This window comes from Stigmatopora argus, chromosome 18 (genome assembly GCF_051989625.1).
Source record: "Stigmatopora argus isolate UIUO_Sarg chromosome 18, RoL_Sarg_1.0, whole genome shotgun sequence".
NCBI lineage: Eukaryota > Metazoa > Chordata > Actinopteri > Syngnathiformes > Syngnathidae > Stigmatopora > Stigmatopora argus.
The window spans coordinates 11,861,977-11,877,451 of NC_135404.1; the positions used below are offsets into that span (position 1 = coordinate 11,861,977).

At 47.9% G+C, this 15,475-nt stretch overlaps 4 protein-coding genes across 8 annotated transcripts in view; 2 read left to right on the forward strand and 2 right to left on the reverse strand.

Annotated features, from left to right (window-relative positions):
* skap1 (src kinase associated phosphoprotein 1) overlaps window positions 1-3,841 on the forward strand; it is a 30,876-nt gene extending 27,035 nt beyond the window's left edge. For both annotated transcript variants that reach the window (XM_077626689.1, XM_077626691.1), the window contains 2 exons: window positions 504-606; window positions 3,233-3,841. In XM_077626689.1, coding sequence (XP_077482815.1) covers window positions 504-596 — 93 coding nt within the window. In that variant the 3' untranslated portion in view covers window positions 597-606; window positions 3,233-3,841. The remainder of the gene's footprint in view (window positions 1-503; window positions 607-3,232) is intronic.
* snx11 (sorting nexin 11) lies at window positions 1,280-4,808 on the reverse strand. Of its 2 annotated transcripts, none has more exons than XM_077626692.1 (7): window positions 4,484-4,808; window positions 3,580-3,701; window positions 3,350-3,436; window positions 3,002-3,102; window positions 2,749-2,844; window positions 2,445-2,681; window positions 1,280-2,345 (listed from the first exon to the last, which is right to left on the reverse strand). In XM_077626692.1, exons 2-7 carry the CDS (start codon window positions 3,607-3,609, stop codon window positions 1,778-1,780), a joined length of 1,119 nt encoding a protein of 372 aa, XP_077482818.1. In that variant the 5' UTR covers window positions 3,610-3,701; window positions 4,484-4,808; the 3' UTR covers window positions 1,280-1,777. The 2 variants fall into 2 exon arrangements, with proteins under 2 accessions (XP_077482818.1, XP_077482819.1); XM_077626693.1 differs by lacking the exon at window positions 4,484-4,808 and adding an exon at window positions 3,829-4,200.
* A 1,694-nt stretch (window positions 4,809-6,502) lies between these two features.
* Window positions 6,503-7,983, forward strand: cbx1b (chromobox homolog 1b (HP1 beta homolog Drosophila)). The gene is made up of 4 exons (XM_077626702.1): window positions 6,503-6,714; window positions 6,789-6,939; window positions 7,019-7,113; window positions 7,526-7,983. Exons 1-4 carry the CDS (start codon window positions 6,503-6,505, stop codon window positions 7,665-7,667), a joined length of 600 nt encoding a protein of 199 aa, XP_077482828.1. The 3' UTR covers window positions 7,668-7,983.
* A 2,069-nt stretch (window positions 7,984-10,052) lies between these two features.
* On the reverse strand, window positions 10,053-15,117 carry nfe2l1b (nfe2 like bZIP transcription factor 1b). 3 transcript variants are annotated; one of them, XM_077626680.1, is made up of 7 exons: window positions 14,867-15,117; window positions 13,243-14,003; window positions 12,451-12,696; window positions 12,329-12,379; window positions 11,965-12,096; window positions 10,798-11,397; window positions 10,053-10,721 (listed from the first exon to the last, which is right to left on the reverse strand). In XM_077626680.1, the coding sequence occupies exons 2-7, from the start codon at window positions 13,810-13,812 to the stop codon at window positions 10,086-10,088; spliced, it is 2,235 nt and encodes a 744-aa protein (XP_077482806.1). In that variant the 5' UTR covers window positions 13,813-14,003; window positions 14,867-15,117; the 3' UTR covers window positions 10,053-10,085. The 3 variants fall into 3 exon arrangements, with proteins under 3 accessions (XP_077482806.1, XP_077482804.1, XP_077482805.1); XM_077626678.1 differs by having other exon boundaries at window positions 13,243-14,007; XM_077626679.1 differs by lacking the exon at window positions 14,867-15,117 and adding an exon at window positions 14,094-14,796 and having other exon boundaries at window positions 13,243-14,007.
* Window positions 15,118-15,475: the final 358 nt, after the last annotated feature.

The following is a 15,475-nucleotide window of genomic DNA, read 5'->3' on the forward strand; positions in this document are numbered from 1 at the left end:
CCCCCCCCTCGACCAAAGCCAATGTCGACGATCGAATAAACAGATGGATCGATAGAGCCGATGGCACGGCGGCTCGGAAAAATAAAAGTGGCTTGCGTTGCGTTGTTCCGGTGATTTAGGCCGCCACGTCGACTTGCTAAAATCAGCCGACGAGAACCACCAAAGCGTGTTATCCGATAAAAAGATAATGAACATCTGCTTTTCCACCTGCTGCCAGCTCAATTCTTTCCTGTTTTTATTTTTTTTTAGCTCATATGGTGCGACACTAATATCATTTATTGGCTCAAGGCAACAACAGTTAGGCATGTTTACGCTGTAACTAAAGTTTAATTGTGGATGTATTCATTTATTTTTAGCTCAAAGGTTTACTCTCTTCCTGGCAGGTATTTTTTTTAATTACACACAAAGCATCGTAGCGGGATGATTGCGTTAAGTGTTTTTGGATGAAATAAACAACTACTAAGTTTTCAAATCCATTTTTGATGATTGACATGTTTCTCCAGGAGTACAACTTGGACGGCTGGTGGGTCGGCGAGCTGAACGGCACCGTGGGTATCGTCCCCAAGGACTTTCTGCACCCCGCCTACATCCTGTGAGCCGCGGCAGGTACGAGACAACGCTAATGTCAAGAAATGCTCTTTAAAAAAATAGAAAAATTATGTTAAATAAAGCAAAAAAAACCTAAAATGTCATTTTCCCCATTTACAATAGTGGAGAAAAACGTAAGGAATAGCCAATTAGGCGCCATGGAGCGCTAGTGGTTAGCATGTTTGGCTCGTAGTTTTGAGATCGAGGGTTCAAGCCTGGGTTTTTGCTTCCCATGTAGTGTATATAAGTTCTACCTGTGCCTCCGTGGGTTTTCCCCAGGTACTCAGGCTGATTGCAAACTCTAAATTCAATGAGCGTGTTAAAGATTAGTACTTGAGTGCAGCTAGTGACTACACTCTTATTTAGAAGACTATAATTGGGAAAATTAATGTGCACATTGGTGTCATCAACATTGTTACTCCAAAATATTACAGGCCAAATAATTAAAAGACAAATCGTCAATCTAAACGAAGGACTTAACGCAGTCCCTTTTTGATCATTCCAATGATTAAAATGTTCAGGTTTAACTATGGCGCCCTCTGCAGAACCCAAAGCCACATGACACGAGTTAAGAATTAACTCGCAACTATAGCATTAAAACGAAAATGAGCTCTTTAATCCAGCAATTTGAAACGTTTCCCGTGCAATTATTCTCAACAAGCTCAAGTTGTCAGTAAAATTGATATCAAAATAGAAAGATGCAATGGCCTTTATTTCCAAATTGTATAATGTGCTCATTTTAAAGTTACAGTTCCAAAGAATTAAAAACACAACATTCCTCTGCGCCTTTCTGCTGTCTCAAATGAGACGTGACGATTTAGAATGGACACCCCCGCAAACCTGCATTAATTATAATAATTACGAATTGTTCCAAAGGCTATATTTTCAAGATTACCAATTGATAAATTTTCCTCCATCCTAGTTTAGTGCGGAGGTCAAAGCAAAGTACAAAAAAAAATATGGTTTTGCTGCCAAGTATGTAGAAGCGAGCAAAAGTGCTTTGTCGCCATCCTGTGGCCATTATTGTCATTGTCGAAATTCTCGCTATTTGATTTTGAACATACTTTGGAATTTTTCAAAAACGTATAATAGAAGGGCGAAATAACATTTTGATAAAAGTGTTTGACACCATTTAGAACTAGAGTCCAGAAAAAAATATAAGAAAAAAAATCTATGCTAAATGTCCTTTTCAGTCTGGCAAGTCAGAATTCTTCTCAAGAGCTAAATCGGGAGCAGAGCTGCTGCCCAACACGCTAAAGTCATTCTGGGCAAAATTGACGTCCAAAGAGTTACTCAGCTCCCGATCGGCGCCGCCGTTGGCTCGGAGGTCCGCGGCGCTTCCGCCCGGAACCCGCAGCCAGCGGTCGTCGCGCTCCGGAGACGTCTCGGCGGAGCCGTTCGGCGACGAACGCTCGCGGCCGACCGCGTCCTCTTCGTCGCTGACTTGCACGATACTCTCGTTTGACGAAGCGAGAGAGGCAGCCTCCTGGCTCGCGTCTCCCCGTCCGGGCGCGGCTTCTGAACTGGCCACCGGAACCTCGTCCCCCTGGGGATTTGAACTTCCCAAGTCCGCCGGCAGAGAAGCTCCGACCTCTGCGGTGGTTTCGAGGGGGCTCCCGGGCGCGACTTTGGCCGTATGTTCATCCCCCAGGTAGAAGATGGTCGTCCCGGCTTTGTCCCGAGGTTCGAGGACGTCGGCGGCGAGGGGCGGGGAGCGTGGTGGGCTGTCGTGATGGCGAGGCTTATGATGAGCTGGGCTGAAAAGAAGAGTTGTTAACAATATTAAAAAAAAATAATAATACTACAAACGCATAATGTGGCTAGCGACCGAAAAGAGGCCACTCCTCCGCCCTCACCTTTCCACAGATTCGTAAGACACGTTGAGAGCGGGCTCCTGGACGGCGACGGCGACGACGTCGTCCTCCTGAGCCTGAGCCCAGCCGCGGTTGGACGAGGCGTAGGTCAGGATGGCGTCGGTCACCGTGTAAGGGGTGTGGCCTTGCACGCAGTCCAGGATGTGACCCACGGGAAGTTGCGTTTGCAGGAACAGGTGGAGCTGGCTGTCCGACAGGCACACCGTCATGTTCACCACCCTGGAAAGCATGAAAATAGGCATTCGAAGATGGCCCCAAAACCGAACACCACGGCGAGGGGACCCACTTGTCCAGGAAGACTTGAAGTCCTTGCCGCCTCCGCTCCAAGAAGTCCTCGTTACTGAAGGAGAAGAAGGACTTTCCAGGGAGGTCTGGAACCGGCCTACGGAAACGCCCAAAAAAGCTTTCTCAAAGTCACGTTAGCTAGCTCCAGCATTCTACTCCTTCAAACATGATGATTTTTTGGTGGAGCTCATTTTTTTAAAAAAGCCAACGAATGATTGGAGAAGAACACGGACATTGTCGTTGACTTTACTCACACCAAGCCAGCATTTTTCTGCAGCCTCTTCTTCAACCAGGCAAACTCGCTGTAGCGACGGCGCACGCACGACGTCTTGGCGGTGAACGCCTTACTGTTGGTCTGCGACGACAACATTAGCATTAGCATTAACATTACTGTCTGTCAGATCCAGTCCTAATTTGGAGTGTCTGAGGAACCCAGATGTTTTTTTTTTTTTTTTATTATGATTGTTTTGTATATTTTGTCCAAGACACGAACGTCAGAAAGACGCCAAGAGGCACACGCCTTCTCCCCATTGGACCAGACAAAAACAGAAGGGACGTTCCAAAACAACCCTTTTACAAACGCTTCCATGGCCTGGACTCACGTGAAGGAAGATCTTGTAATCCACGTGGGAATTCCACAAGCCTTCGTTCTGCACCCGTGGATCTTGAACCCGCACGGCAACAAATTCCTGTCAAGACAGAAAAAGCAGAAGTGGAATCATTCAAATGGTTTCTATTTGTGCACCATTTCCAATCTCACAATCTGAACGACATCATTTTAGGACACGTGATAAGGAATCCGCCAACGCCGGAATATGAAGCGGCGACCTACGTCATCGTGGCTCATGGTCACGGTCGTCATGCCGGTCACGGTCGGTGTTGCACGAGGAGAGACCAGATGAAGGAAGTTAGTGGCTTCGATTCACATGCTGCGCACTGCCTTCGTGACTCAGTCTGCCAAACAGGAAAAGGAAAAAGTCACTCTGGTTGCACAAAAGGAATCGTAAAAAACGGATTTGTCACTTTGCCGATTTTATTTGGATCACAAATCATTGTCAAACAAATAATTGAATACACGTACCTATTTTGATGACTATCAGGCCAATTATTTCAATTTTATTTCGATTAAAATGCGGGCTGTGACAATTTATCGATGATATCGCAATACTATTTTGTATTGGATCTGATCGATATAACACCGATTTCACAGTTTACATTTTGCAAAGATCATTTCTCAAGCAATTTTCAGATATTTTCTCTGTCCCATATCCAGCTGCATTTCTCGATCGATTAAAAGCGGTCCAAATTTGTCATCGATCCAATTAAATCGAGTTTCAGTGGCGCATCGATCCGTGACTCAGCTGGCCATCACAAGGAAACGCATCGATTAACTCGGAAAATCGAGCATTTAAGTGTTGCGATCACGTGGGACGCATCATCAGATGATTGCCATGGACAAACTCCACGTTTAATCGCCTCTTTATCTTAAATAATGCTAATTAGCCCAATTAGTCCCCTGTTTAATGTCTCCGCCCAAGTTAGGTCAGCTGTTGCCCAACTTCAACGCTTAACGTGATAAAACAAGAACCAACGTTTTCCACTACTTGACAGTGGCCCAAAAAGTATTCGCCCAAATAGTTGAAGTTTGATAGGAAAAGCTGTCAAAGTTAACAGTTGTTGACCTTAAAAACAAACATCAATTTAAAAACTAATCCGGTCTAATTTTGATCACCAACCTGTTATGCAAAGTCAGGGCTCCAATCGGTGTTTTGTTGCAGTGAAATACAATGCGATATCTCTCCAGAAGTTCAATCTAATGGTTTGATTTCCCTTTAAATAAATAAATAAATATAAAAAGCTTCTCCATTTGGCAAGTCACAGGCAAGCCACTGAATGTATGCTAGCGTCTTGTCTTCGTGACGTCAGCTCCTGTACGCATGCGTAAAACGACGTCTTTTTAAACTGTATTTGATACAAATAATAGAATACGAGATTTGACTTGTATAGCACGAATATCCCAACCATACGTATTTAATGAATATTTTTACAAGCTCACTGTAAAAAAAAAGATTCATATAACTGCCGTTTATTCCTGACAAGTGACGAACCCAACAATAATAACGCCATCATGCTTGTTTGTGCATGCGCATTAGCGTTTTCCGTTATGTTAAGCGTCAAACTATTAAAAAGGGAAGGCAGCCGGGTAAAAGTCCATGGCGCATGCGCACGTGTTCCGCTTTCCCTCCGACGAGCTCGTCTCACTCGTGGATATCACAAATATCAGGTTAGATGTCTAAAGGCGGAATCGGTGGCCGAATAACTGACGTCCATCTTGCATCAGAAGTTATTGATTTCCTGCACTAAAATGCATTTAATTCTGGATGAATTTACAAGCGATTTTCTTTTAAGCTAAGGGTAGATGTTGGAGGAAACGTTACAATTGTGTGAACTATACCAAAAGACGTGCTGGGTTTATAGAGAGTAAAAACCGTTTCAATGAATTGATAATTGAGATATCAAAATACTTTAAAGTCAAATCGTTGATGAACGACTCCGACGCAAAACTTAACAATTAACGATGGCTATCCATTTTTTCTCTTCTTCTAGTCTGACATGATATCTAAAGTCTGAGCCGGAAAGGGGCGGAGACGCGATGCTACACTTAGCTTGAAGCTAATCAAAAGCTAACTGCGCTGTGTTACCTACCAGGTAGGAGGAAAAAAAACAGTCAAACGCCAACGTTATTGGCGCAGGATAAAAGCATAGCGTGTCGCTGTGGTCCTATTTTTTCGGGCAGACCTCTCAAAAAGGGATTTTTTTTGGGGTCAGCGGTGAGTTGAAATTGTTTTTCCCTCCAAAAGGCGACTGCTTTAAAATACATTGTGCCGTGGGAGAGAGAGAGAGTGAGTGAACGATCGAACGAAGAAACGTAGCAAGCGGCGATTTGCCACTCGATTTGGCATCTCTGCATTCGCCGTGCCGGGGGAAAGAAAATAAAACAAAAATGATCTCAACGGATGCGAGCAGATGCGGTGCATGCGATTTAAGGCGAAGGCCTCCCAAAACCAACACAATATGGAGGATGGAAGGGAAGGCTCCCCTCCATGCTTAGCACCCCCCCGTATGCTTTGTCGTGCGTGCTACTCGTTCATTCTCTGGCTTTGTGTGTGCGCCAATAACGTGCTAATATTAAACCCTTGGTATTTTTGGTTCGGCATTTTCATTTCACTTTATCTATTAATGAAATCGCTTCTGTTGTTTTCAAGGAACTGTGTTGCTAAAACAGGTGGTTGCTTGCAGCTTTTGCGGTTTTAAGAGCGCTCCCCTACTTGTTGTCGCCCTGGTTATTCTTTATTTTCACCGGTGCAGTGAGTTTGTGCTTTAAAAAAAGTAAATATTAACAACATTTGAGACTGGTCTGCCATGTAAAATATTTTTGTTTTTCTCCCTTATCAAAACAATGGACGTCCCATTCTTTAAACCGGGCATGCTCATCTTTCACTGCCATTGGCGTTGCTGAACGTCAATCCATTTTCGACTGGGATGGGCGAACATTCGTTCATTGCCCCCCCACCCCCAAGTCCAAACAGATTGGACGTCTAGTGCCATTCAAGAGTTAAGAAGCTGGAGAAAAAAAAGTCAATTTTACAAAATAAAATGTATATGTGCCATTTTTATGTGTTTTTTTTTTTCTTCTTCTTTGTTACCTTTTGTCCAGCTGGAGCTAAAGTGAAGTCCAGGTGTACTTGACCAACATGAGCGTGACCGCAGAAAGCCCAAACGATGTCCCCGCCGTTACGGAAGAGAGCACGGCGCCCCCGGCGGAAAAGAAGGAGAAGGAGAAGAAGGCGGACGACGTAGCCGAGGAAGAGGAAGAAGAAGAGGAGTACGTGGTGGAGAAGGTCCTCAACCGGCGGGTGATCAAGGGGAGGGTGGAGTACCTCCTCAAGTGGAAAGGCTTTTCCGAGTGAGCATCACGTCGCCACTTTTTAGCGCTCGCTCCTCGCTAACCTTGTCCCGTTTTTCCCTCGTGGATCCAAGGGAAGACAACACGTGGGAGCCCGAGGACAACCTGGACTGTCCCGACCTCATCGCCGAGTTCCTCCAGTCGCAGAAGTCGGCGCAGGAGGGCAAACGGAAGGCCGCCGAAGGAGATGGCGAAGAGAGTAAATCCAAGAGGAAGAAAGATGACGTGAGTTTACGCTAGCGTGAGTTTTTTTGACGGGGGGCAAAGTGCAGGCGTGAGGAACTTTGTGTTATTTTTGGCTCAGACGGAGAAGTTGAGGGGCTTCGCCAGAGGTTTGGACCCGGAGAGAATCATCGGTGCCACTGATTCGACGGGGGAGCTCATGTTCCTCATGAAATGGTTGGGATCTCAAAAAACAACTATTTGATTTTTTTTTTTATAAATGGTAGTTCAAAATATTACCTCAAGCATTCCACGTATCCTAAATGTACGTGAATGACACTACTAATATGATTGATAGATACCTGCTAAGCTTTGTCCGTGGTGTGCTGCCTACTAGTGGACACAAGTGGAAGTGCAGGCACTAGTTTATTTCCGACCCATTTGAGAATTGCGCAACGCGATATCGTATTTCGAATTTTTAAAACAACTTTATATTCATCTCATCACTTTCTGAACCGCTTTATCTTCATTATGGTTGCGGGGGGTGCTGGAGCCTATCCCAGCTGACTCCGGGAGAACAACCAAACTCCACACAGGTGGACTGACCCTGCATTTGAACCCAGGACAACTATATTACTTTTTTTTTTAGGAAAAACTCAGACGAAGCAGACCTAGTTCCGGCCAAGGAAGCTAACATCAAGTGTCCTCAGGTGGTCATCTCGTTCTACGAGGAGCGGCTCACTTGGCACTCGTACCCCAGTGAAGATGAGAAGAAAGATGACAAAAACTAAAAAAAAAAACATTTTTTTTGGGGGGGGGGGTTATGGTCATGAGGGAGGGGACTCAGGAGGGATCCGGATCGGTTGTTCTTTTGTGTTTAGTCGTCATCTTGCTTGCCGCCGTGTCCACACAGTGTTCAATTTGGTCATTTCGCGCCTTTTACCAGTCACACAATTTTAAATGTTCCCCCACGCCCTCCGGCACACCCTGACATTTTAGCCGTCGTGTTCTTATGATAATCCTTTTGTCGTGACAAATCTGTTTTTTGGTGATGCTTGTTTACCATGTCTCGCTGTCATTTTTGGAGATTAAACTGACTTTTTGTTATGCCGTCGTCCACTCATGCTCATTGATTGCAATTAAGGTTCGCACCTGCTTCTTTTGAACAGGTGTTTGTTCTTTTAGCCCAGCGTCACCGTCGTGTGAGCACGTCAAAGAAGAAAATTGCACCGAAAATAGCTTTGGAATCACAACAGAGACGGCAGGTAAGCAAAATGATGATCTTATTTGTGTTTGTGACCCACATTTTATTGTATTGGTTTTGTATTTGAGTCATAAACATACTAAAACGTGATGTGCGTTTTGTTTTTTGAACCGTTTTCGTCATGGCTCACGAAGTATTTACGTTTGAAACGAACTACGTACTAAAACTTTGTTGTAGCATACGTAGGAATGCCATTCTGGAAAAAAATAAGCTACGCTAACTATCCGACTAGTCCGTGAATATGCTACTGTGAGCTAATGTTTTGGTTCGATTGAACACCGGAATATAAAACGTTTAAAAATAAAAGCTTTAGTGGTGGCGGCGGTCTTAAATCACACCGGGGGGTGCTCTCGGTTCGCTTTAAATGTGAAAGGTAACGGTCTTCCGTAGCCACGGGCATTATGGGAAATGTTGTTTGGCTAGCGCTACGTCGGCTAGCACGAGTCGGTGTTTTGACTGGAACCGGATGTTACGTATAAATATATACGAATTAAATGGACGTCGCATCATGTGTTTTGTTCCGCAGAAACTAAACTAATAAATTATCCTGACGCCATTAAATGACTCGTTAAGACATTTGGAAACAAAACCACTTTATTATTAAGTCATTGAAACAAAAGTTGATTGCCAGCAAACACGATGGAACTAGAACGAAATGAAAAAGTGGCAAAGGGCTTGACACACTTAAATATTTACAGGTCAGACCAAAAAAAAGTGCTTTAAGTTTTAGCAGGATGCAAGGTTTAGCCACGGGTTGGGAAGATGCTTTCGTGTCCCATTTTTCTTTTCTTTTACGGCAGCCCCAAAAGTCTAATTGTTGAATTTCTAATTGTGGCCTCACAAATACCAAAATTGGCACCACAAAATACAAACTATATTCCCACAAAGATGCCTACTGTCAAATTAAAATAGGAAATGACAGTACATTTCTACTTTTTTTTTTTAATACCAATCAATTCAAATTGAAAGCCAAAATGTCTGGACTTGGGCTCCGTACCTTCTAGTTTCTTTTCTGAGAGCACAAACGATAACTTTTTAGCACCGCTAAGCGTTTTTTCCCCCTTCCCGACAACATTCCAACCTCTACAGTAGCTTATAAATCACCACCGAGGAAAACGTTCCAGTAACAGTCCTTAGAAGATGAAACGGTTGCGCGAGACTCCATCGTAGAGCCTTCTAACCTCGTACCGATGCTTCCATTTGAAAAGTGCCGACTTTTAAACGTTGCTGACTTGCGTAGACTACGGCATGGCTTCTCCAACTGGGGCCCCGGTCGGAGAAGCGCTCCAATCCAGATTATAAAGAGTTTGAATGTCAGCATTGCGCACCAAGATGAGCTTTTTTTTTTGAATGATGAAGGAAGAAATCTAGAAGAATAACAAGTGGATACACGTTGCAAGGCAGCGCTACTTCCTCCAACCAAAACATTTGTCCTCCCAAGCGACCCGGCGAAGGCTCCTCTGCCTTCCCTCGTTCCCCCTCCTGGAAAATCCAGAAAGATGGAGCGGGGGGGAGTCACAAGCGAGGGGCCGGGGCAAGTCAAGATGGAGCGCCAGCTCTCGACCAGGAGGTGAACTAACTTGACTTGGAAGCGATTGTCCGGGATGAGTTTTGGGGGCGAGCCACAGACGGTCTTGTGGAACTTCTCCGCGAAGGTGGCGAGTTTTGGAAATTCTCAAGTCAAAGTGCATCCCACGCCTGGACGAGCTACGCGGCAGACCGCCATTTGATTGGCCGGCCTTGGGCGAAGCCACCTCTTTTGGGTGTTTCTGGGGAAGAGTGCGCGTTCCTTTTTCCCGCCTGGGAAATGCGCAGAGACCAGTCGTCGAGCGAGAGGGGCAAATCGCGGGGAGCGGAACGTGGAGAAAAGAGGCAAAGAAAGGCAACCCTCCGTGGCAAAGTGTCCCTCCCTCCCACCCAACCCTAACCACCAGACCGAGCGCTCTCACTTCTTCTTGTCCTTTTTTTCTTTCTTGTCCGGTTTGGGCCGGTTGTGCTCGCCCCCGCGCGGCACCACCAGGACGCTCCCGTCGGCGGCGAACTGCAGCGAGTAGCGGCTGGCCGGGTACGGCCGGCCCTGCTCGTCCCGGACCTGGGCGAAGACCTCCTGGCACAGGCTCTGCATCTTCTGCTTCATCTGGCGGATGCAACGCAGGAACTCCACTTTCTCCTTGAGTAGCCTGGCCTTGTCGCGCCGCAGCTGGTGGACGCCCTCCTCCAGGTGGATGATGGTGTCCAGCTTGCGTTTGCGGCAGTTCTGCGCCGCCATTTTGTTCTTGCCGCGGCGCCGGATGTCCCGCACCAGGGCCAGCTGCGCCTCGTTCAGCGGGTGCTTGGCCAGGAGCTCGTTGAACTCCTCCACGGGGAGGTTGATGATCTTCTCGTTGGTGAAGGGGATCTTCATGGCGCGGGCCCGCCGCTCGTCCCGACTGGAGTGCTTGTCCGCCAGCTCGGGCGGGACGGCGGCCGGGAGCCCCGAGCCCTGCTTCTTGGGGAGCTCGGCCGGGGGCGGAGCCAGCGGAAGGTTGTAGGTGTGGTTGTGGTTGATTCCTCCCAGGTGGGGGAGGCCGTGGAAGTTGTCCTGGAAAGACGACAATTGGAAAGAGAGAGATGTCAACATGGACTCGTTGCGGGTTCAAACGGACGCCAAAACCCACCTGGAAGCTCATGCGGCACAGCTTGCTGTATTCGGGCTGGTACCCGCCCACGGCGCCCTCCTCCGAGTCGGAAGCGGCCGTGCTGTAGCCCACGGCGCCCTCCTCGGAGAAGGTGGCCGAAGTGGACGAGGACGAGGAGGACGACGTCTCCGAGCTGCTGGGCGAGGCCGGGCTGCGGCTGGAGTCCAGGGACAGGCCCGAGTCCGAGTCCAGCTCGTCCCGCAGCTGCGACGCCTGAGCCTGACTGAAGCCCTCCTCCATGGCCAGGTCCAGGAGGCTGATCTCGTCCAGCATGGACTCCTCCAGGAGGCCGGCGAAGGGGTCCGCCGGGATGGCGCCGACGGTGCCGTTGAGGAGGGGCGGCGGGAAAAGTCCGCCGAGGTTGGCGCCGCCGACGGAGGACGACGGCGCGCTTCCGCCGCCACCGCCGTCGCCGCCGGAGTCCAGGTGCGGCGGGAACAGCGTCTGGAACTCCCGACTGCAGCCGGCCAGCGAGGCCTGGTGGAGGCTGACGTCCCGGTGGATGGGGACCGTCGGCGGCGCCGACATCCTGCCCGCGTCGACGCAGCAACTTGCGTCGCCGTCGTTTCCGTCCATGGCCTTCCGCAGAAAAAAAACGGGACATTTAGAAAGATGTTAGTGTTCCTTAGTTTGGGCTCTTCATTTTTATTTTTGTTTCTGAAGGTGCGCCGTTACCGAAGGGACGTCTGTTTGAAAAGAAACTTGGGCGTGGCAGCGTCTCTTTTTTGGGGCTCCGTTCTAAAATCTATTTATTTCTAAACTACTTGCAAATTGTTTTAAAATAGTGTTGCTCGGAATACCTGATATGCAATTGTTGTTGCAGTTGTTTTTTGACCTTAATTGTGTTATTCGGGTTGACGCTTATGCAATTGTTTTGAGTAAGATAACCTTAATTGTTTTGATTCTTATGCAAGTAAATTGACAGGAGAGGATGTCTTTCTTTAGAATAATCTGTGACGAGTCAGGGTTGATTCTCAATTGCAAGTAAAGCTGGATGGATGTGCTCCAATGTCTTTCTTTTATTAAAGTATAACTATTAATGAACCTATCATCTATTGTTATGTTCATGCAATTTGAACAATAACGTGTTTTTTTTCACGATTCTCCTATGCTCAAGTATATTTGTTCATTTCAAATTTTGCCTACTTGCAGCTCCATGACGGCCATGATGTCCTGCCACTGCTGCTCCAGGTCCAGCTGAGGGGCCAGACCCTGCGACGTGGACGGACCATCCGCGCCGGGGGGCGCCGCTTCCGGCGGCGCGGCCGGGGCGGGGAACTACGGAACATCAAGTTAAGTCTTTATCGTTATTTTTCAAGTTCACACGTCGTGATGCAAAACCCTTTTATGTGATTGGATTCCTATGAATAATTAAGCGAGAGAGATTGAAGCCATGTCCCATCCCATCGCCATAAACATTTACAGCCCAGCAAAACCCGCCGGTTTCATCTCGTCTTAACCTGGCCGTTCCACGCCACCCTCCCCCTCCCCCCAGTCATTACGGCTTTACCTCGGTTTCTTCTCCGAAGGGGAACGTGGCCTCCAGCAGCCTTAAGCACTCCTGCGGAGAGGAGGAGAAGGTCCGTGAGCTACCTGAAAACGGTCGGAGCGCAATCTAATAATATATCTGACCTGCTGGGGGATACTCTCTCCCGTCTCGATATCCACGGAACGAAGCGTCTGCAGGTTGACGCCGTTCCTCCAGCTCTCTCGCCGCCTCTCGTCGTTGTCGTCGTCGTCGTCGTCCTTGCTCTCCTGGGTCGGGCGGGGCTTGTCCCCGTCGTCGTCCTTCTGCTGCCGGCTGCTGTAGTTAAACACCTCCCTGCCCGCGCCCAGGTCAATGTCCTGTCGCCACAGGATGTCGATCAAGTCGATGTCCTGCGGGACAGCGTTACATTTGGTTTGGGATTTTGATTAAGAGCAATTCGACACATTTTCAGCTAAAGGGGAAACAATCGCAATTAGCATCTATTAAAAAAATGCATTTTTATCGCCGTACTAAAACGTTGTACAATGAATTGAAACACTAAATCAGAGTACAAACCGCTCCCAAAATGGCCGTCCTGCAAACGCTTTCGACGAGGGCTTTTAAAGCTCTACAAATCTCTGCGCCATTTTGTTAGCATGCCGTTAGCGCCGAGCTGGTGTGACCGTCAGGTGACCACAATTGAGTTTTGTTTCGTTATTGCCTCGCAGAGAGACTGTGTGCTGCAATAAGGGAACACTCAGAGGAAAAAAGTCGGATTTTTCAAGACAGTCAGTCCCATAAAAAAAATCTTGCTTTGCATCACCCAATGGCACCCATAAGATTTTTTTCCATTTTTTTTTAAGGTGGGCCACCACTGTTCTCCCCAGATTTTTCCCACAAACCTGAAAATTAGCCCCGCCTCACCGTCAAAGAGGGATGAACTATTTCCCCGATACCTCTTTGCTAAGGTCGTCGTTGTCGTCGTCGTCCCGCCGTCGGTCGCCGTCTGACGCCTGGGCTCCCTGGCCGTCGCCGCCGCCGCCGTCCGCTACGTTGAGATTATAGGTGGTCTCGGGCGGCCCCCCTTCGCCTCCTCCGTTCCCCCCCCTCATGGCCGGGGCAGCGTCGAGGTCGTTCACGTCCTCGAGGCCGCCCCCATTGTCCAGGGCGATGCTGGCGCCGCCCGCTTGGCCGCCCTCTGCGTCGCGGTGCACCAGCCAGGTGTCGAGCTCGGGGCTGGGGACCGAGAGGCGATCCAGTTGGCGCACCCGGTTCAGCAGGCGGCGGGTGGCGAAGAACTGGTCTAGGTCCACGCTCTTGGGGTGAATGCCATAGCCGTCCAGCGTGTTGCGCAGATTGTGGAACTGAGCGGGCGTGTAGGCGGAGCTTGGGCCCAGGATGATCTCCCTCAAAGGAGGCAGCCGGGCGCCTAGGTACGTGTCCACGTCCACCCGCACGCCGATCAGACTCAGGAGGATGGTGAACTGAATCAGGCCCTCTGTGAAGTACTTTTTCAGGTAAAGCATTTCTTTGCAAAAAGAAAAAGGTGAAAGTAAAAAAAAAAAAAGAAAATTAAAAAAAAAAACCTCAAGGCCTTCGACTAGTGCGAAAAGACTAAAAGGGCGTCCAAATTAACCAGGGAGAATCCAAGGGGAAACGTTTTCAGTGAAGGTTTCCACCGGTGAAAATCCACTTTCCTTTTTCATATGATTGTCATCTTCCTGGCGAGAGAAACATGCGTGATTGTTGCACGGCAGCAGACATGTCGTTACATTTGCACATTTGAGGACAAACCAGTACGACTCACTCTCTCACTCATCACTCGCCACGTCGCAGACAACTCCCAATAACGTCGCCGTCATTCTTTCCTATGCAACTAAAGCGAGGAGCGCTTTGAGCATCATTCACCCCACCCTTGACGGGACAACAACTTCTTGCCTTGCAGGCTGAAGGTGAAAGCTGGCCGAGAAGAGAAGCAGACGCGGTCCCTCCCTCGCCTTCCTGGTGGCTAGGCGCTTAGCCGCCTCCTATTTTTATCCCGAGTAACGTATCGAGTGTCACCATGTAAACAACACGCTCGGAGTCATCGAGCCGTGTAAGCGTTTGTTTCCCTTCGATTTTTTGTGCCCCTCCTCCCCCAAAAAAGAAAAGTGATAGGCGTCTTCGCCGGATTCGACGTTTTAGCATCAAACAATCTCCCTAGCAACAAGTGGTGATTGACGTGGGACGACAACCACTCGCGGGAGAGCAAACCCGGAACAGACACGCCAGTGCAGGGGCGAGCGGCCAATGAGAAACGAGACGTAGGCGGGACCAATGAATGACTCAACTTCTATTGGAACTCGCGGCTGTCACGCGACAGTTAGCCTCGTCGGGCTACTGTTTGCTGTCAAAATCCCAAATTGGCCCCAAACTACTTAACCGAATAAGTTATTTAACGACAGCAACGCGCATATTATCCATTCATAAATGTAAGATCGACATGTACAACGGCATCTGCTGACATGATGTCGTTCCCTGCCATCAGTTGACCGCTTTACGCAATTGAAAACATTTGAGAAAGAGTGCTTTCTTACTCACGTCAAGAATAATTGAGTGTATTTGTTACGCCTCCATGCCACAAAGTCCAGGAAAGTGCAGCCCAGGCCGGTGGAAAGTTCCGTCCTGCCGTGGTCCCATTGAGCTCAGCCCACCCAGCCTTTCCTCTTTGGATGGCCCAGCATGACTTGCAGAATTGCGAGCCGCTCGGGCTAGCTTTAGCTTAGCCGCGGAGCTTGACACCAAAACACGCTTTCGCAAGGCGCCTGCGCAGAACATTCTAGTCCCCAGCTTTCGTCAGACGACTAAAATCCCCCTCCACGGATTTATAAATATCGTCAGGCCATACACGTCACAAGGCACATTGTCCTTTTTTTAGCACTTTTTTTTTTTACTTTCACCAGTCTTATTTCGTGTGGCTTTCCCTTTTTTATATTGTTCATTTGAATGATGCAAAATTTTGATTTGATTTCATCATTTTATTAGACTATTGTGATAGGATTTTTTTCTTCATTTTGACTCATTTAATTGAAATCACTCAGCAGTTTTGTACACGGAATTGTTGGACTGTTTTGGAAACAGTCCTGTGAAATATTTCAATACAGTCATCAGAGTTGATTTGGTCTCGGCATATAAATAACCATATTCAAA

What these genes read in the sequence shown, in the direction of transcription:
- snx11 (XM_077626692.1), bottom strand. Translation starts at nt 3,609, where the DNA reads ATGACGACCGTGACCATGAGCCACGATGAC. An exon ending in TGACCATGAGCCACGATGAC is followed by an intron (nt 3,437 to 3,579) that starts GTAGGTCGCCGC and finishes CTGTCTTGACAG; the next exon opens with GAATTTGTTGCCGTGCGGGT. An exon ending in CAGAAAAATGCTGGCTTGGT is followed by an intron (nt 2,845 to 3,001) that starts GTGAGTAAAGTC and finishes GCGTTTCCGTAG; the next exon opens with GCCGGTTCCAGACCTCCCTG.
- cbx1b (XM_077626702.1), top strand. Translation starts at nt 6,503, where the DNA reads ATGAGCGTGACCGCAGAAAGCCCAAACGATGTCCCCGCCGTTACGGAA. An exon ending in AAGTGGAAAGGCTTTTCCGA is followed by an intron (nt 6,715 to 6,788) that starts GTGAGCATCACG and finishes CGTGGATCCAAG; the next exon opens with GGAAGACAACACGTGGGAGC. An exon ending in CTCATGTTCCTCATGAAATG is followed by an intron (nt 7,114 to 7,525) that starts GTTGGGATCTCA and finishes TTTTTTTTTTAG; the next exon opens with GAAAAACTCAGACGAAGCAG.
- nfe2l1b (XM_077626680.1), bottom strand. Translation starts at nt 13,812, where the DNA reads ATGCTTTACCTGAAAAAGTACTTCACAGAGGGCCTGATTCAGTTCACC. An exon ending in GAGAGAGTATCCCCCAGCAG is followed by an intron (nt 12,380 to 12,450) that starts GTCAGATATATT and finishes TCCTCTCCGCAG; the next exon opens with GAGTGCTTAAGGCTGCTGGA. An exon ending in CCTTCGGAGAAGAAACCGAG is followed by an intron (nt 12,097 to 12,328) that starts GTAAAGCCGTAA and finishes GATGTTCCGTAG; the next exon opens with TTCCCCGCCCCGGCCGCGCC.